Source organism: Electrophorus electricus, chromosome 25 (assembly GCF_041902795.1).
Source record: "Electrophorus electricus isolate QZ-2024a chromosome 25, ASM4190279v1, whole genome shotgun sequence".
Classification (NCBI taxonomy): Eukaryota; Metazoa; Chordata; class Actinopteri; order Gymnotiformes; family Gymnotidae; genus Electrophorus; species Electrophorus electricus.
Window position 1 is genome coordinate 11,892,501 of NC_137521.1, and position 20,341 is coordinate 11,912,841.

The window sequence follows — 20,341 nt, forward strand, 5'->3', positions numbered from 1 at the left end:
CAGCTAGTTTTAAAGTTAAACATTCAAATGTAAAATAAAGATACAGACTTCAGAATTAGTAGAAGAGAATAGCTGGTCTCGTCCTTTATTGCAGGTTAACGTCAACAAGCATTATTGAGGCACCTCCGGAGAATGTCTAACAGTCACACAAAGAAGCCACATTTATGTTTGTCAGAAGTGATTATGTATTCACCCTGCCTTCTTTTACACATTAGTGGATCCCAAGATCCTTTGCAGAGGCCTGTAGAGGCCTCCGCCCTGTACACAGATCATTCTGAAAGGACACAGAATCTCGATACTCCCTTATGTTTTATGTTATTAATATGTCTAATTCAGTGTAAAACCTCTTCCTGTAAACACTCTTTTTATTACCTCAGATGACTTGGCAGTCAGTAGGATATCATTAATAGTCTGGTGAAATATTCTCGCTTTCTGCCGATGGCCTCTTTAACTGCAGTGCTGTTTGTGAGCAGGGGTGAGGAGGTGTGAGAGAAGACAAAGTCACTGTGCCTCCTCTTTCTCCTTTTACTCGCCATAAAAAGCTCACGTTTCCCCACTCAGTTCAGGTTAGCAGGTCTTGGCAGACTGTTGATTTGCCTAAACCTCCTCTTTTTATTTTGCACTTCAACCTTGCCGCTCCATAAAATGCACATTCATGAAGTGTGAGGCGCTAAGACCCCTAGCTCAGGTGTGACCTTGTCTCTGTATGCACAAAGGAAACCGTGTCATTTTGTGAAATCAGCTTTAGCACATGCTAAACATTTAGTAAAATCTGTTTTGCATTTCAGTGTCTGAGGCCAAGATGGCACCTGTCACAGTGCTCAGCCTCTACTATCCTGTGTGGAAAGATACGTTCACTACTGTGCTTGGGTTTGAAGCTATTAAAGCAGAGAGACTCGACTACTCTGCACTAAGATTACCGTGTGGACAGACAGAACAACAGGAGAGAACCCAGAATTACATGTCCACAACTCAAAGGGCTTGGGTAGATGTCATTTCCTGTTGGGTTTATCTCATGCTTTGCATACACGTTAGAGTTGCTTTTTTGAGCCCATTTACGTAGACATGGTTTCATGTGAGTACTTATTGTGATTCTGAGGTTATTTAGTTTATATATGGAACCAAATTCCACAGGTAGTGCTTTCAGTGGTCTCGCGGTCCCTCGCTAAGAACGAGGGTCTCAGCAGTGTTCACTCCAGATTCTGGGTGCTGCTCACTGTCTTATTAAGATGGAGACTGAGAACCTGCTTTTAATTTCCCTCTTAATAACATCCAGCTGGAGTCCTTTAATGAGTTGCAAGGGCGCCAGGGCCGTGCTGCTCCCATAACCGTTCTCTCTCTCCATCGCAGGCATTCAAGGAGATGCTGTACGCTGCCCAGGACCAGGCGCCATCTATAGAAGGTAAGAACAGACAGCAGCCCACACGGCCCCGTCGACCACCCGGGCCAGAATACACCCCACTATTAATAGAGAGCATGTCAGCAATGCTGGAGCCCACAACCATGCTGAACTGCTGGGATGGAATGAGGGGGCGGGGCAACGTGGACTTGGGGCGGAGCTCCAACTGTGTAATGTTTTGTTTTGTTTGCATCCACATTTAAGTATTGTTTCATGGACCAGAAAGAGTAGTAGAAGATAATTATTAATCCTGATTATTTAAGCACAAACGGGTGTCGTGTGTGTGTGGGGGGGTGTATATATAAACTCTTGACAGTAATTGAGAGAACTGCTGTTCTGGGCTTGGCTGTGTGCTTCTCCACCTGGATATTTGTAGTTGGTAAGATTAGTCACTGTGTCATCATCACTGGCGAATGTGGAGTGAAGATGATCTATCTGATGCCCTCTTCCACCTCCCACAACACTACCACTGCCCTCACAACTCCCTCCCTGCTTCTACAACCCCCCACCCCCACAATTCACCCCTCCCCCATTCCCCTAACAGCCCTTTCATGTCTTACTGCCGAGTGAGTGGTTTGACGATTAGATGGTCGGATGGAGAGATGGAGAGATGGAGAGAGGCTGACTGAGCCAGCCCCGTCCCAGATCCCACAGCCCATATTTACCTTCACCTCCGTAACAGGACTAACGTGGTTTGGAGGAGACACTTTAATTCACTGGTTGTGTCCATTAAAAGCTGTCATCTCTGAACTGGATGGAATCATAACCGCTGATTTCATTCCCGATCCCCAGAGGAACACTGATCACTGTGGCTGATATATAAGGCACTCGCTGCCCGTTTGTGCTGAGTTTGGGACGGGTTTGATATTCTGTGAGCATGCGTGACCCTCAGGGCCTCAGTTATTGGCTTATTTCAGACATTTCCACTTCAATTAATATCCAGACTGGAGCAGAACAGTTCAAAGCTAGTGTGTGGTTCTGTTCATATTCCAGACCGCTCAGAAATGTCTCTCCACCTCCTGTCTCTCCGCCTCCTGTCTCTCCACCTCCTGTCTCTCCGCCTCCTGTCTCTCTAGCCTGTGTTTGCCTTCTTCCTTCACATGGAAGTCTGGAGTCCTGCGGGATGTCTGAAAGTTTTATAATCTGATATTTTATAGATGCTTTGGAATCTGTGGATGAAGAGTCTGGTGTGCATGTCCCTTATTCGACCATTAGAGAAGTGCAAATCTGGGAAAACAGGCATGCCACATGTGCTTTAGCATTCGCTTTCATTTTTGAAATGTTTGTGTGGAGTGAATTGGAAGCGTTGTGAGGTGTGAGGTAATGTGCACTGTAGTGTGACCTGTGATGTGGACTGTGATGTGGAGGTTTAATAGTGTGTGTGAGAGGTAGGTTTGAATAATATCCTAAAGGGCATCTCATACACACACAAACACTAATACTAAAAACCACTAATAACACACACACACACACACACACACACACACACTCATCAGCAGACCTACAAAGAAATATGGAAATTAAGTTAATAGCATCGCGAGATTGTTTGTTTGTGTGCTTCCAGTGGCCTGGTTGTGTTCTGGATGCCGGGTGAAGGCCAGCAGGCGGTGGTGCTGTTTCTGCTCCAGTAATTAATACTGTCTGATCTAAAATGCTCTGATCTGAGCCACAGAACTGAGTTGGACAGAGCTGTCTAATCTCAGTGTACACTGCTGTTCTGTTCTCTTACACCACTGCTCCACCTTTTACTCTTTTTGTTGACTGTAGCAGTCGGAGCAGGTTGGCTAGCAGTCATGGGTGGGTGTAGCAGTGGGTGGAGGCTGGATAATTGTCATGGCTGGGTGTAGCGGTCGGTGGGGTTGGCTGGGTATAGCAGTTGGTGGAGGCTGGCTAGTTGTCATAGTGGGTGTAGCAGTGGGTGGGGTTGGCTGGGTGTAGCGGTGGGTGGGGTTGGCTGGGTATAGCGGTGGGTGGGGTTGGCAGCTGGGGGCTGACTCTCCCTGCAGGCTGAGGGTGTGCTGTAGGAGCTGTAGCTCCTCTCCTCCCCCACATGCTACATTATTTATGGACTTCCACACAAACTGCCCCACCAACCCCCCCGTGTAGGGCAACATGCTCTCTGTGTGTACGCTGCAAAGCCTTCCCAGGGCAAGAGCCAGAATCAATACAAAAGGAGCAGCATGAAACACAGTCCTGCAGGAAGGAGTTACCGTGTGTGTGTGTGTGTGTGTGTGTGTGTGTGTGTGTGTGTGTGTGTGTAAGTGAAATGCCCAGGTTAAAGCATCACAGTCAAAGACAGACAAACAAACAGATAGACATACAGGCAGGCAGACAGACAGGCAGACAGGAAGACAGACAGACAGGAAGACAGAGTTCTGGAGGCGTTTGTGCTGCTTCCAGATGCAGCTTTATTGCTACACCTACAGAGGACAGATCACCTCCACCCCAGCCCATTCATTATTCATCTGTGAATTATGTCCCAACTGAATGTGTGTGTGTGTGTGTGTGTGTGTGTGTGTGTGTGTGTGTGTGTGTGTGTGTGTGTGTGAATTAGTAGTTGAGGGTTTTGATTTTGTGAGTGAAAGAAGTGAGTAAAAGTGCTTTTCCTTTCAGTGGCATTATAGTGTTTCAGTGGCATTACTGAGTGTTTCAGTGGCATTATAGAGTGTTTCAGTGGCATTATAGCGTTTCAGTGGCATTATAGAGTTTTTTGGTGGCATTATGGAGTGTTTCAGTGGCATTATAGTGTTTCAGTGGCATTATAGAGTGTTTCAGTGGCATTATAATGTTTCAGTGGCTTTATCAAGTGTTTCAGTGGCATTATAGTGGAGGGGGAATTATAGTGTTTCAGTGGCATTATAGAGTGACATTGTGTATGTTTCAGTGAGTTCTGGTGCATTTGTGTGTGTTTAAATTGTATATATTGTAACATTTTTTGATTACAGATATGAGGTGTTGTGTGTTGTCTGTGTGCTGTGTGTTGTCTATATTCTGTGTGTTGTCTGTGTGCTGTATGTTGTCTGTGTTCTCTGTGTTGTCTTTGTGCTGTTGTCTGTGTTCTGTGTGCTGTGTGTTGTCTGTGTGTTGTTGTCTGTGTTCTGTGTGTTGTCTGTGTGCTGTGTGTTGTCTGTGTTCTGTGTGTTGTCTGTGTGCTGTCTTCTGTGTGTTGTCTGTGTTCTGTGTGTTGTCTGTGTTCTGTGTGCTGTCTGTGTTCTGTGTGCTGTGTGTTGTCTGTGTTCTGTGTGCTGTGTGTTGTCTGTGTTCTGTGTGCTGTGTGTTGACTGTGTTCTCTGTGTTGTCTGTGTGTTGTGTGTTGTCTGTGTTGTCTGTGTGTTGTGTGTTGTCTGTGTGCTGTGTGTTGTCTGTGTTCTGTGTGCTGTGTGTTGTCTGTGTGCTGTGTGTTGTCTGTGTTCTGTGTGCTGTGTGTTGTCTGTGTGCTGTGTGTTGTCTGTGTTCTCTGTGTTGTCTGTGTGTTGTGTGTTGTCTGTGTGCTGTGTGTTGTCTGTGGGCTGTGTAGTGATTCATCTACATACACCTGTAACCTTTTCATGTAATTATGGGATTTCTGGATTACATGAATTTTGTTGTTACTAGACACATTTCTTCATTGTACTGGTAAAATAGAACATTCATAATTGTATGTCTAATGTAAATTAAAATATACTATTATTATTTTTAAAACACATATGTGCATGTGTGAGTGTGTGTGTATATGTGTGTGTATGTGCGTGTGTATGTGCGTGTGTGTATATGTGTGTGCGTGTGTATGTGTATGTGTGTGTGTGTGTGTGTGTGTGTGTGTGTGTGTGTGTGTGTGTGTGCATATGTGCGTGTGTATCTGTGTGTGTATGTGTGTGTGTATATGTGCGTGTGTGTGTATATGTGCGTGTGTGTGTATATGTGTGTGTGTGTGTATATGTGCGTGTGTGCATATGTGCGTTTGTATGTGTGTTTGAGTGTGTGTGTGTGTGTGCGTGTGTGTATATGTGTGTGTGTGTATGTGTGTGTGTGTGTGTGTGTGTGTGTGTGTGTGTGTGTGTGTGTGTGTGTAGGCATAAAGAGCCGCACAGATCAATAGGAGGAGGCAATGTCAGCATATGTTGAGGTATATATGTGTTACACCACAAAGCCACATTTTTATACAGAATACAATTTCCATATCTTGGGGTCTTTGTGTGTTTTTAAATTTGCAATTAAAAAATAAGTGGGTAAGATCAGAGAAAGAGATTATTTAATTCAGTCCAATAACACTTTCATATATATATACTTTCATATATTCTGTGTGGCGTGAACATGGCGCCGCTCTGTCATGGAGGGCTCTGGGCTTCGTAGCGGGTCCACAGACTGCAGTCTTTTACTGTTGGATCTGCGTTTCCTTTTTCTACAGTAGCCCTTCGGGCCCCTCCCACCAGCTCACTGCACGTGCTCAGTGCGAGAGCAGGGGGGAGGTCGTTGGCTGGGGTGTGTCCTCTGGGTCTGTGTGAACCAGGTGGCATTGCCGTGAGCACTGCGGTCTTCCACAGGCCCACACTCAGTGTAATCGCTGAGCCTGCCAAAGACGTGGGTGCACCCCACTGATTAGGAGTGTACAGGGCTCAAACGCTCAGCTCACTGTTTTGATGACTCCAGTGTTTCCACTGGTCCCAGATCAGCGGCACTGACGGTGACTTTTAACTCATTACTCTTTAGAGTGATGTAAGAGCCCTATTAAGACCCAGAATTGTTCATTTTTAAATTTTATTTTAATTATTTTAATTTTGCGTATTAGAGGTGTGGGCAGAAGGTGGGCTGGTGCCTTTGTGAGTTGAAACAGGTGAGCATAAATTGAGCTTTACCTCCTGGGGTGTGTGTGTGTGTGCTTGAGTGCGTGTGTGTGTGTGTCTGTGTACGTTGTGGGCCTTGTGAGCTGCGTAAAGCTTCAGAATATGAAAGATCAGACCCTGTTGACATTAACAGTGATTGGTGGATGGTACCACAAGGGAGGTCCATCACAGAGAGTTCATCACTCCACATAAAACTCTCACAATGCACCTCTCTCCTAAACCACAGTACCCAAGCATGGGAGAATATATTTTAAAGGTTAAAATTCAAATATAATAATACTTAAAAACATCATATTTAAATACTTTTTAAGTATGATGTTACTGCTGGCTACTGATTTCAGGTTCTTCCTAGGAGCACATTGGCTTAATGAGACCTTTATTTTATGATCTCAGATTTCAGATATTCAGACATTCATTAAAATTTCTTTTATAATCTAAACACTGTAAGGGGAAGACCTGTATGAATTATTTATAGTTATTGTTATGGGTAGCTCCACTTTTATTGTGTGATTAATTATTAACAAACCATATGATTTAAAGCAGGGCAGCACAGCTTCTGTTCCATTATTTACAGCTGTTTATTGGAGAAAATATACCACAAATCCTTCAGCTAAACTAAGAGCAGAAACTTCTCAGCACTGCTCTTTATGAAGCAGGAGACCACGTTTGGCCTTTGTTGTGCTGGGAGCTGATAAAGGGACTCAACTGTTATCACCAGAGACAGACAGGTGGTATATTTAACAGACAGACGGGTGGTGTGAGTATCTCACAGACAGACAGGTGCTGTGAGTGTTTAACAGACAGACGACTGGTGCGAGTATTTCATAGACAGACAGGTGGTGTGAATATTTCACAGACAGACGGGTGGTGTGAGGTATCAGTATTTCACAGACAGATGGGTGGTGTGAGTAATTAATAGACAGACAGGTGGTGTGAGTATTTCACAGACAGATGGGTGGTGTGAGTATTTAATAGACAGACAGGTGGTGTGAGTATTTCACAGACAGACAGGTGGTGACTATTTCATAGACAGACAGGTGGTGTGAGTATTTCACAGACATATGGGTGGTGTATTTGGAGTATTCCAAATGCAGGTAGAATATTTACCTTTACAAAACTGTTTAATTGAAAGATCTAGTAATATAATCCTTGTTCCCCTGAAAACGCCGCCAGGCTGAAACCCACATCATGCCCTTATGCTCACACACCAGAGCTGCGTGTTCCACTGCCCAGTCTGGGGGATATATTCAGAATCAAGATAATAACAGCTAATTAGGGCAATAACACGATAGTAATCCAGATATATTCATTCATAACACATCCAGTTAGTCCCAGAATAACCCTGGAGGGGAAGAGGGGGAGTGAGAGAGAAGGAGAGAGAGAAGGAGGGACAGAGAGGGGAGAAAGAGAGTATAGCAGTGGAACCAGGAGGCAGACGTGTAGAGCTTCTGTAAACAGGAGGAGTAGAGCTGTGTAAACAAAACGAGTAGAGCTGTGTAAACAGGAGGTGTAGAACTTCTGTAAACAGGAGGAGTAGAGCTGTAAACAGAAGGAGTAGAACAGTGTAAACAGGAGGAGTAGAGCTGTAAACAGAAGGAGTAGAACAGTGTAAACAGGAGGAGTAGAGCTGTAAACAGAAGGAGTAGAACAGTGTAAACAGGAGGAGTAGAGCTGTAAACAGAAGGAGTAGAACTGTAAACAGAAGGAGTAGAACAGTGTAAACAGAAGGAGAGGCTCCTGCAGTCCTGTGAGAGTCCATATTTAGCAGGTCTAATAAGGCCACATTAGACTGGACTTCAGAAAATAAACCGTGTCTGTCATTTATCACAATACTCCTGGATCTTCAGATGATGAATATTATATTGAATGCTTAGTGACACACACACACACACACACACACACACACACACACACATTCATTCATTAAAAGTATACAGCTGTATCTATAAGCTGTATTTACAATACTGAAATACTGGCTTGACCTTTAAGTTACAGATAGCCAGATGGTGAAGGGATCCCCCGTAAACATGTACTGGTCACACATGTGGTAAGCAGCTAACTGTGCCACTGTGTTAGTCCATCTTCCACGGAGGGTGTGGGGGGCGGGGTCTCTGTAAGGGGGTGGGTGTTTCTTCCTCCAGATTCTTAGTAGTGTCTGCTTAGCCGACGTAAAGCCACAATAATGCATCTCTTTTCAGAAATTCTTGAATATTATTCCAGCTTTCTGTAGGTGCTGGACGTGACCAGAGCGCCACCCTGGAATTCCAGTTAGAAAATTACTGTGGTGTCCGATGTCATTTGTCTATTATTTTTAATCGAATGAACCGCTTCTTTGTACATTATATTAATATTTCTATGACGACAGCGAGAACCCGACACAGTGGTATCCACGTGTGAGAGGTTTTGTCCAAGCAGGCAGCGAGTGTGGTGGGTATGTGTCAGAGAAACTGTAGTTTGGGCAGAGTTTCCCGAGGTCGTTCGAGTCCAAGGTCAAAATAGGATGGCCAAGGTGGAGTCCAGGAGGTATCTGAGGTATCCAGGAAAAACAACGTTAGGTTGGCATTACTTCACAAAGAGGAAGGGAAAGAGAATCGTATAGGAAAGGGAATATGAGAAGTGGAAAACGAACTAAAGGAGGAACAGGTGTGGCTGGTTAGAAGTCAGGTGAGCTCGCCTGAGTGTAGACAGGACTGGTGGACACGTCAATGGCTGGTGGACATGCCAATGGCTTGGTCCCCTGGCTGCTGTTCCTCAGCCTGAGGCCACGAGGCCCGTTTGTTTCTATGATCATGTTCCCTGCTGTGATTAAAGTCCAAACTCAAATTATGCATCTCTGACTTCATTACTGTTCCTGCATGTCTGTCTCCTAGCAGTAGTTCCTTTGTAACAGTCAGTCACACAGGTCTGCTGCTGTGGTTGAATGAACGTTGAAGTTTTGACTTACATATATGTATGTAACATTAATTATTAATTAATTTATTTATTTGCAAGAATTCAAAGTAAATTGTTCACTACATTTTGGGACCTTAGAGCTGTGTGTTCAAGTTCAAGTTTGGTTTATTTGTCACATACATAGTCATACACAGTATAAGTCGCAGTGAAATGGTGGAGAGTGCTCTGTCCAAACTGAGGAAAAGAAAACAGGGGTGCATAGAGAAATATATATTCTATATATGTACAAAAATATATTAACAATGTATGTATAATATATGTATATTATGTTTATATACACAATGTACAATGTATATGGTTGTGTATATATGTATGTACAGAATGTACAGATCCATCTTGTAAAATGCCATTTACAGTTTTTATGTTACATGGTGGTAATTGAACATATTTACAGTTATGTTACATGGTGGTGGTGGTCCCCACAGTTTATCAGTTTCCCTGATTCAGGGCCCAAATGGCCTGTGGGAAGAAGCTCCTCTTCAGTCTCTCTCTGTCTTGGTCTTCAGGGAGCGAAAGCGCTTCCCTGACCTCAACAGAGAGAAGAGCCTATTGTTGGGATGGGTGGGGTCCTTCACAATCCTCCTGGCCTTGGTTTGGCACCACTTGTAGTAGATGGTAATGCAGGTCAGGAAGTTCCGTGTGAGTGATGCGCTGAGCTGAACGCACTACCCTTTGGAGTGCTTGTCTGTCCTGCTTGGTGCTATTCCCAAACCAGACTGTGATGTTCCCCGTGAGGATGCTCTCGACAGTGCAGGTGTAGAAGTTCCGCAGTACCTTGGAGGGCAGTCTGAAGTCTCTTAGGCGTCTGAGGTGGTAAAGACGCTGACGAGCCTTCTTTGCCAGGGAGTTGGTATGGCGGGACCAGGACAGGTCCTGCGAGATGTGAACACCAAGGTACCTGAAACTATCTACTCTCTCCACCGTGGTTCCACTGATCCTCACAGGTTGGTAGTGCCGCTCCTGCTTCTTACTGCAATCCACGATCAGCTCCTTTGTCTTACTGACGTTTAGGAGGAGATTATATTACTGGCATCAGTTTTCTAGGTGTTTAATCTCCTCCAGGTAGGCCCTCTCATCGTTGTCCGAGATCAGGCCCATGACAACGGTGTCGTCAGCAAACTTGACAATGATGGTGGAGTTGGAAGTGGCTGTGCAGTCGTAGGTGTACAGTGAGTATAGCAGTGGGCTTAGAACACAACCCTGAGGAGCTCCAGTGCTGAGGGTGAGGGTGGATGAGGCGCAGTTGCCCACCCGTACTGACTGTGGTCTGTCTGTTAGGAAGTTGGAGATCTAGTCGCACAGGGATGTATGCAGTCCTAGATCCTCCAACTTAGTAGTGAGTAGGGAGGGGATGATGGTGTTAAATGCTGAACTGTAGTGGACAAACAGCATTTTAACATAATTACCCCTCCCTTTGTACAGGTGGGTCAGTGTGGTGTGGAACAGATGTGCAATTGCATCATCAGTGGAGCGGTTGTGGCGGTATGCAAACTGCAGTGGGTCCATGGAGGCTGGCAGTGAAGATGTGATGAAGTCTCTGACTAGCTTTTCAAAGCACTTCATCACGACTGATGTGAGGGCAACAGGGCGGTAGTCATTGAGGCCGGAGGGTCTAGGTTTCTTCGGGACGGGGACGATGGTGGATCGCTTGAAGCTGGACGGAACGATACCGAGCGTCGGAGAGATTGAAGATGTCGGTGAATACCGGGGCTAGCTGATCTGCGCAGGCTTTGAGGACTCTCCCTCAGATACCGTCTGGTCCCACCGCCTTCCTGGTATTCACCCTTTTAAACACTTTCCTCACGTCCCTCTCCGTGATGATGAGAGGGCGCTGTTCTATGGTGGGCTCCGATAGTACCATTAGCACTAGCGCTGTTAGCATTAGCGCTGCTAGCACTAGCGCTGTTAGCATTAGCGCGGCTAGCATTAGCGCTGTTAGCGTTAGCCTGGCTAGCATTAGCGCTGCTAGATGTAGCCTCGAAGCGAGCGAAGAATGTATTCAGCTCGTTCGCCAGAGACTCATCCGCACTCATCAGCCCAGAGGGTGGGCTCCTGTAGTCCGTGATCATCCGTAGTCCCTGCCACAGGGATCTAGAGCCACTCTGCTGGAACTGTGTCTCTAGTTTCTTCCCGTAGCGCCGCTTCGCCTCCCTCACCGCCCTGCGCTCTCCGTACGCCGCAGACTTGTACTCGTCCATGTTCCCGCTGATGATCCCCGCGTTGTAGGCAGCAGTGCGAGAGTTCAGATCCTCGCGGGTGGTTTTGGCTCATGGTTTGAGATAAATTTATCTCATGGTTTGAGATAAATGAGTTGAACATTCAGCAGTTTGGATTATAGAAGTTTTACTTTGTTACTTGTTCCGTTACTAGAGAGCACTTTAGGGCAAAGGCTGTGATTGGCTGGGTGGTGTGGAGATTAGGAGCTGATATTTGTGGTGGTGGCTGATTAAGATCAACACACTAAACTGTTTTCACTCCTGATATCAAAGTGAATCCTGACAGATCAACATTACTTGCAAACTCAAACTGAACTAATGCCAAATGTCCCCGATTAGCTGTTGTAGGTGTCTGTGCAGTGATCGTAATAATGTCTTCAGCTTCAACATGAGTAACGGTGTAAAAGGAGATTTATTTCATCACGCTGGGAAATGGTTCTTAATCGAATGAGGCCTGCATTCCCGCACATGACTCAGAGTGAGCAAGACAGACAACTTCCCCTCAGCCCTCTGCTGGGAGCTCTCGTACAGGAAGGGTTAGTCACTAACGCAACTCTCAAGTTTTATTGTCATTTCTTCAGAGTCCAGAGCTGAGACTCGTCTTGATGCAACACAGCAGAACAGTACACAACAGCAGAACAGTACACAAGACTACAACAACACAACACAACAACACCACAGCAGAACAGTACACAAGACTGCAGAAGTCTGGATACACAACACGGCACCAGAACAGGAGGGGCCTGTTACGTCGTCCAGGTTAAGGGAGAGGTCTCATTCTGGCACCATCAGCGTTAGAGGAGGGGCCTCACTACACAGCCAGGTGTAGGAGTGAGGGTTGTAGGAGGGTGGGGCTTCACTCTTACACAGTCAGGATTAGGGGAGGGGCTACACACTTACACAGTCAGGATTAGGGGAGGGGCTACACACTTACACAGTCAGGATTAGGGGAGGGGCTACACACTTACACAGTCAGGATTAGGGGAGGGGCTACACACTTACACAATCAGGATTAGGGGAGGGGCTACACACTTACACAGTCAGGATTAGGGGAGGGGCTATACACATATGGTCAGGATTAGGGGAGGGGCTACACATTTATATGGTCAGGATTAGGGGAGGGGTTTCACTTTTAAACAGTTAATGTTTAAACACTGGTGTGTGTGATGAAAGATTATAAAACATAGAATAGAATATACCAAGTGTGATTGAATTTTAATATTTTATTAATATGTGATGTTATAGTCAGATCTTTCTAGAGAGGAGGACACCGATTTAGAGAAAGTGAGAGACAGAGAGACAGATGGAGAGAGTGAGAGAGATGGAGAGAGAGACTGATGGAGAGAGAGAGACAGAGTGCGAGAGAGAGTGTTGAATCCCCTGCCCTGAGTTGCTTTCTCTCATTATGTGCAGTGGTCCCAGAGGACTGAGCTTCCCACACACCACCGTCAACACCAGCCTCACGACCGACCTGGGAGAGAAAACACAACCTCCCTTGTCTCTCCTTTTCACTCCTTTTCTCTCTTTTTTCTCTCCCTTTTTCTCTCTTTTCTCTCCTTATCAAGACCCACCAGCTGCTTTTCTCTCTCTGCACTCCTGGCTGGAATTTCCCCGGGGTCACCTGCCTCTGCCAGACTGCCTCCTCCAGACGCAGACAGTAGTCATGTTGACTGGTAGAGGATGGTGTGGTTCTGGTTTCCCGTAGCAGGCTTTTATAGTGTGTTAGGTAATAACAGACAGACATCTGTACTTTGGTAGAATACAAATCATACTAACCTACAATCAGGAAGAACAGAGGTTCAGGTCCACAGGTTCTCTTATAGGCTCCATTACACCTGCGCCATCAGTGTATACACAACCACCCTCCTCTGCCCTCCTCCTCCACCCTCCTCCTCCCTCCTCTGTCCTCCTCCTCCTCTTCCACCCTCCTCCTCCTCCTTCTCCTCCACCCTCCTCTGTCTTCCTCCTCCTCCACCCTCCTCCGCCCTGCTCACCTCAGTCTGTACTGCTTGGGGCTGCAGCCAGGCTGTTCAGTGTGAGATTAATGGCGAGAGCTTTGGTTATTGACACAACACTTAGCTTAGCAGTTATGAGGCCAGTGGTTTGTGGGCTTATCGCTGCTCTTACAGGGCTGCCAGGAAGCACGATTCCCTCTCTCCTCTCCTCTCCTCTCCTCTCCTCTCCTCTCCTCTCTCCTCTCCTCTCCTCTCTCCTCTCTCCTCTCCTCTCCTCTCCTCTCCTCTCCTCTCCTCTCCTCTCCTCCTCTCCTCTCCTCTCCTCTCCTCTCCTCTCCTCTCCACACACAACCACACAGCTGTCTGGTGGCTCTGTCCTGTCTCCAGCTCTCAGTGATAGGGCTAAAGCGAGTGATCCCCCCCGGTGTGCCTTGCGTTTACCTGCATGATCAAACAAGCTTCACTGCAGGCTGTCAGCACCGTTCAGCGACTACATCACTCCTGCTGTGGAGAGCAGAAGCAGCGTCTGTAAGCGTGAACACAGGTGACACATTTGTGCGGCTCTGAGGCTGTGAGCGTCTGCCTCAGTGCTGGGTTCCCTCAGCAGTAGGCCTGCTTGGAGACAGGTGGAATATGAGATCTGGGTCAGTGTCTAGGGTCTGGTGGTTTTAGCTGTGTCTGGTGGGCTTACCTGTGTCTGGTGTCTGGTGGTGTTACTTGTGTCTGGTGACTGGTGGTTTTACCTTTGTCTGGTGTCTGGTCATGTTACCTGTGTCTGGTGTCTGGTGATTTTGCCTGTGTCTTGTGTCTGGTGGTGTTACCTGTGTCAAGAGTCTGGTGGTTTTAACTGTGTCTGGTGGTCTTACCTGTGTCTAGTGACTGGTGGTTTTACCTTTGTCTGGTGTCTGGTGGTGTTACCTGTCTCTGGTGGTGTTACCTGTGTCTGGTGTCAGGTGGTGTTACCTGTATCTAGTGTCTGGTGACTGGTGGTTTTACCTTTGTCTGGTGTCTGGTGGTTTTACCTGTGTCTAGTGTCTGGTGGTGTTACCTGTGTCAAGGGTCTGGTGGTTTTAACTGTGTCTGGTGGTCTTACCTGTGTCTAGTGACTGGTGGTTTTACCTTTGTCTGGTTTCTGGTGGTGTTATCTGTCTCTGGTGGTGATACCTTTGTCTGGTGTCTGGTGGTGTTACCTTTGTCTAGGGTCTGGTGGTTTTACCTGTAGCTAGTGTCTGGTGGCATTACATGTGTCTAATGTCTGGTGGTGTTACCTGTGTCTGGTGTCTGGTGGTTTTACCTGTGTCTGGTGATATTACTGTGTCTAGTGTCTGGTGGTGTTACCTGTGTCAAGGGTCTGGTGGTTTTAACTGTGTCTGGTGGTCTTACCTGTGTCTAGTGACTGGTGGTTTTACCTTTGTCTGGTTTCTGGTGGTGTTATCTGTCTCTGGTGGTGATACCTTTGTCTGGTGTCTGGTGGTGTTACCTGTGTCTAGGGTCTGGTGGTTTTACCTGTAGCTAGTATTTGGTGGCATATACATGTGTCTAATGTCTGGTGGTGTTACCTGTGTCTGGTGTCTGGTGGTTTTACCTGTGTCTGGTGTCTGGTGGTATTACTGTGTCTAGTGTCTGGTGGTTTTGCCTGTGTATGGTGTCTGATGGTTTTACCTGTGTCTAGTGATTCTGTCTCCAGTAAGTCAAGCCATTTCCCTTCCCAGATGAATTCATAAGAAAAAATATCTCTGGTATTTGTATGACAAATGTCATTGCTGAAGCAGTGAAGTGTGATCTGTCTCAATGCAGTGTGATCTGTCTCACTGTGTGCAGTGATATTTGTCTCAGTGCAGTGAAATCTGTCTCAGTGCAGTGCAATCTGTCTCAATGTGTGCAGTGTGATCTGTCTCTTCGGTGCGGCATTGTGCAGTGGTAGCTTTAGGTGCAACAGCCTTGTGCAGTGCATTGTGCAGAAGGTCACTCGGTCCACTGGGATTGAAAATGTCTGTACTGATATCTGATTGGCTGATGGATGGAGGGCCACTCTTAAGTATCCAGGCACTCAGGAGCGTTGCCTGGTAACAGCACTTCCACACATTGTATGAGTGGCCTTGAGAATGACTGACATGTTAAGAGCCCCGCACAACCATCATACCTTCAAAGCACTGTGCTACACACACTCTACAGATCCAGCTCTCAGACACGCACATGTGCACATGATGCTGTTGTCTCTCTCTGTCTCTCTCTCTCCCCCTCTCTCTCTCTCTCTCTCCCTCTCTCTACATTTATCTCTCTCCCTCTCCCTCTCTCTCTACATTTCTCTCTCTCCCTCTACCTCTCTCTTCCTCTCTCTCTCCCTCTCTCTCTACATTCCTCTCTCTCCCTCTACCTCTCTCTCCCTCTCTCTCTCTCTCTCTCCATCTCTCTCCCTCTCTCCATAGGCTTCTGTCACCCTTTCTATTGTTATTATCATGCAGTATTCATCTGTGGCTAAAATGCAGCTTTCTGACAGAGGACTGGATTGGCAGGCTGATAAGTGCACAAGCATGACTCTGAATTTCAATGTCAAACGAAGCTTCCCAGTCTCTAATTACTGAGACCACGTGCTCTGTGCTGGATCTGGGAGGCCAGCATGGCCAGCGCTTGTACTGCTGCACACTGAAGTGTTTGGTGTGTTGTAGTACCGCATGAGCACAGCATTGTGCCCTGTCCCTTGGTTTATTTGGCCTGAAACATCTTCCCCAGGAAGCCCCTTTGGAATACAGTTAGCACCTTATTGTCATGCAGTGCTCCTGGTACACAGTGCCTGCTCCTAGTGATGCCCCTGTGTGTATGTGTGTGTGTTTGTGTGTTTGTGTGTGTGTGTGTGTGTGTGTGTGCATGTGTGTGTCTGTTTAGGTGGAGAGCACGGTGTGTTCTGATGCACACCCAGACTTGCAGTGTTAGTCAATGACTCACTCTTCTTCCCCTTGACGGCTGAGGGTCTGTGGGCCTCCCTGTGGTCAGATAAATACCAGCTGGTTACCAGAGTCCAGCAGGACTTACTGTTGTACAGGGAGCTTTGATCTGGTGTGGTGTGTAAGACCATGGAGTTAAGATCTGATCATCTGTAAGAACCCAGAAGAACCAAAACTTCCTGAAACACATACACACACACAGTTGTAAGCTGAAATAGATTAGCTAAGTGAGCTGGGAGTCCATTGGATTGGCAGCTATGAATAGCCTGTTGCTTTCTCTGGGCTGCCCTAACACCAGACACCCACTAAACACATCTGATACTTCACACTGTAATTAAGGGGAATCTCAGAGGGGAAGGAGTATGAGCCAGGCCTGTCTGCAAAGTCTGGGTCCCTGTGTGCGCCTGTCTGCACATTCTGGGTCCCTGTGTGCGCCTGTCTGCACAGTCTGGGTCCCTGTGTGCGCCTGTCTGCACATTCTGGGTCCCTGCGTGCGCCTGTCTGCACATTCTGGGGCCCTGTGTGCTCCTGCTATACAATCTGTGTACCTGTGTTCTCCTGATACACAGTCTGGGTCGCTGTGTTCTCCTGATACACAGTCTTGGTCCCTGTGTTCTCCTGATACACAGTCTTGGTCACTGTGTTCTCCTGATACACAATCTGGGTCCCTGTGTGCTCCTGATACACAGTCTGGGTCCCTGTGTCCTGATACACGGTCTGGGTCACTGTGTTCTCCTGATACACAATCTGGGTCCCTGTGTGCTCCTGATACACAGTCTGGGTCCCTGTGTCCTGATACACAGTCTGGGTCGCTGTGTTCTCCTGATACACAGTCTGGGTCCCTGTGTCCTGATACACAGTCTGGGTCCCTGTGTCCTGATGCACAGTCTGGGTCGCTGTGTTCTCCTGATACACAGTCTGGGTCCCTGTGTTCTCCTGATACACAGTCTGGGTCCCTGTGTTCTCCTGATACACAGTCTTGGTCCCTGTGTTCTCCTGATACACAATCTGGGTCCCTGTGTGCTCCTGATACACAGTCTGGGTCCCTGTGTTCTCCTGATACACAGTCTGGGTCCCTGTGTTCTCCTGATACACAGTCTGGGTCCCTGTGTGCTCCTGATAGAGTGCTTCCTCCTTCTTCATCCTCCCATCCTCCTCCTGCCTTTGTCCTGGCACTTTACTACACTCCCCTTGTTGTTGTAGTTGTTGAGACCTCAGTAATTTGCAGTACATATTTCTGATGGTGAAATCCTTGGCAACCCCCCCCCCCTTAACCCCCTCCCACGCCTGATCATGTCCTTGTTAAAACTTTGCCTCTGTTGCCATGCCAACAGCCGTTTCTGGACAGAAACAGAACAGAACAGAACTCTCCACTTTGTGTGATGCTGTGATAAGTGCTGTAATTATGCAAATGCAGCGTGCGCACACACACGCGCACACACATACAGTGGAAACACACACATTCATACAGTAGAAACACACACACATACAGTGGAAATACATACACACACACACAATCTTTACTGTGAGTATGACTGCATGTTATAGACACTGATTGACTAATCTGGCACTAAATGTCTCATTCCATTATGTTTCCTTTATATCTGCATTTTTTGCCTCCATGGGCTGTGTTTACAGGAACAATCTTGTTAAGCTCAAATTAGTCATGGGTCCATGATAGTGAGTGAGTAAGTGAGTGTGTGTGTGTGTGTGTGTGTGTGTGTGTGTGTGTGTGTATGTGTGTGTGTGCATGAATGTGTGTGTCTCTCTCATACTGTCAGGTGGCAGGAGACAGATCTTATGTGAGTGTAGAGGGCTCTGTGCATGTACGTGTGTGTGTGCGTGTGTATGTGGGTAGAGGGCTGTGTGTATATGTGTGTGAACGTGTGTGTAGAGGGCTGTGTGTATATGTGTGTATATGTGTGTGTAGAGGGCTGTGTGTATATGTGTGTATATGTGTGTGTAGAGGGCTGTGTGTATATGTGTGTGTAGAGGGCTGTGTGTATGTGTGTGTAGAGGGCTGTGTGTGTATATGTGTGTGAACATGTGTGTGTAGAGGGCTGTGTGCATGTACGTGTGTGTGTGCGTGTGTATGTGGGTAGAGGGCTGTGTGTATGTGTGTGTAGAGGGCTGTGTGTATATGTGTGTGTAGAGGGCTGTGTGTATATGTGTGTGTAGAGGGCTGTGTGTATATGTGTGTGTAGAGGGCTGTGTGTATGTGTGTGTAGAGGGCTGTGTGTATATGTGTGTGTAGAGGGCTCTGTGAATATGTGTGTGTAGAGGGCTGTGTGTATGTGTGTGTAGAGGGCTGTGTGTATATGTGTGTGTAGAGAGCTGTGTGTATATGTGTGTGTAGAGGGCTGTGTGTATATGTGTGTGTAGAGGGCTGTGTGTATGTGTGTGTAGAGGGCTGTGTGTATATGTGTGTGTAGAGGGCTGTGTGTATATGTGTGTGTAGAGGGCTGTGTGTATATGTGTGTGTAGAGGGCTGTGTGTATATGTGTGTGTATATGTGTGTGTAGAGGGCTGTGTGTATATGTGTGTGTATATGTGTGTGTAGAGGGCTGTGTGCTGACTAGGTGCGGATCAGTGGCGTCTGTATAATGCTGATAGCAGTGAGGAAGATTCCTCAGGAACTCCATGGCCTTCTGACTCAGGGGAGCAGCTGTTCTCTTCTTTATTTGCTCTGCCTAATGCTACCAATGTTGTTTTCCCAACAGAGAGTAAAGAACACAATACCTCAAAACCCAGAGCTTCCAAAAAACATTTAACCATTTAATCATGAGAATGCCAGATCTCTTTCAAGGGTAAAAGGACCTTCATAATCCTGTGCTTATTTATATTTAACACTTCCAGACTTGGGAATTCTGTTTTGTTTCCAAGGTTTGAGATTTGTTTTTCCTCAAAATTGAACTTTGGAGCAAAGAAATTGCAGTCAGGGAATATTAGCCAAAAGCTGATAAAATGCTAAAAATGTAAACAGAAGCAGTACAACGACAAAATGAAAACAACAAAGATAGTGGGACGTAGTGTCTGTTGTAGTGTTTGGTGTGTTGTTCAACTTCCCAAGAAAGTCCCTCCATACTTGCGACGTGAACTGAGCCCCCTGTCAGAAACGACATCCTCAGATAACCCAAACTGCCAGAATACATGGAGGAATAGCAGTTCTGCCGTCTCCCAGGCAGTAGGTAGTTCTTTCAATGGGATAAACCTAACCATCTTGGAAAAGCGGTCTATTATCACTGTAAAAAGTCCATAATAAAATCTATAGAAATATGAGACCATGGTCTTTGGGGAGTAGGCAGAGGATTCAACTTACCTGCATGAGGGGTGCGTGGAGTTTTGCTAAGACGCCACGTAATGAACTATGTCCTTCTGCATGGCCGGCCACCAGTACCTTGTGCTCAGCAATTGTGCTGTGCGCATCCACCCTGGATGTCCTGTTCCTAATGAGGTGTGCGCCCAGGTGATAAGATCCCCTGAAGTCTTTGCGGAACATTCGACCGGTTCAGTGGGCAGTGGGGATGAGGGTTAGCAGCTTCTGTGCTGCGGTCTGAGTCCCAAGTGACCGCGGTCAGGGAGCATGAAGGAGAGAGGAGCGGCTCCTGGCTGGTTGATTGGGCTCCGGCCGGATGTTGCCGTGAATGCGCATCTGCCCTTACGTTTTTTTCTCCCGGTCTGTAGGTGACACAAAAATCAAACCGGAAGAAGCAAAGGGACCTCCGAGCCTGCCTGGCATGTAGCCTCTTAGTGGTCTGGAGGTACTCCAGGTTTTTATGGACGGTGATGACCGTGAAGGGGTGTCTCACTCCCTCTAGCCAATGCCTCCATTCTTCCAAGGCGAGTTTCATCGCTAGGAGTTCTTTATTTCCAACATTGTAGTTCTGCTTGGATGGGCTCAGTTTCCACAAGAAGTAGGCTACTGGCCCTCACTTTCCCTCACTCCCTTTCATCTGAGACAGGACTGCCCTGACTCCTAAATCAGAGGCATCCACCTCCACATCGAAAGGTTTCCTGGGATCAGGTGGCTGCAATACAGTGGAGAAGGCAG

At 46.9% G+C, this 20,341-nt stretch overlaps 1 protein-coding gene across 1 annotated transcript in view; it reads left to right on the forward strand.

Moving 5' to 3' along the window:
• xpr1a (xenotropic and polytropic retrovirus receptor 1a) overlaps positions 1-20,341 on the forward strand; it is an 82,207-nt gene that overhangs the window by 6,236 nt on the left and 55,630 nt on the right. The window contains exon 2 of the mRNA XM_035522193.2: positions 1,351-1,402. Coding sequence (XP_035378086.1) covers positions 1,351-1,402 — 52 coding nt within the window. The remainder of the gene's footprint in view (positions 1-1,350; positions 1,403-20,341) is intronic.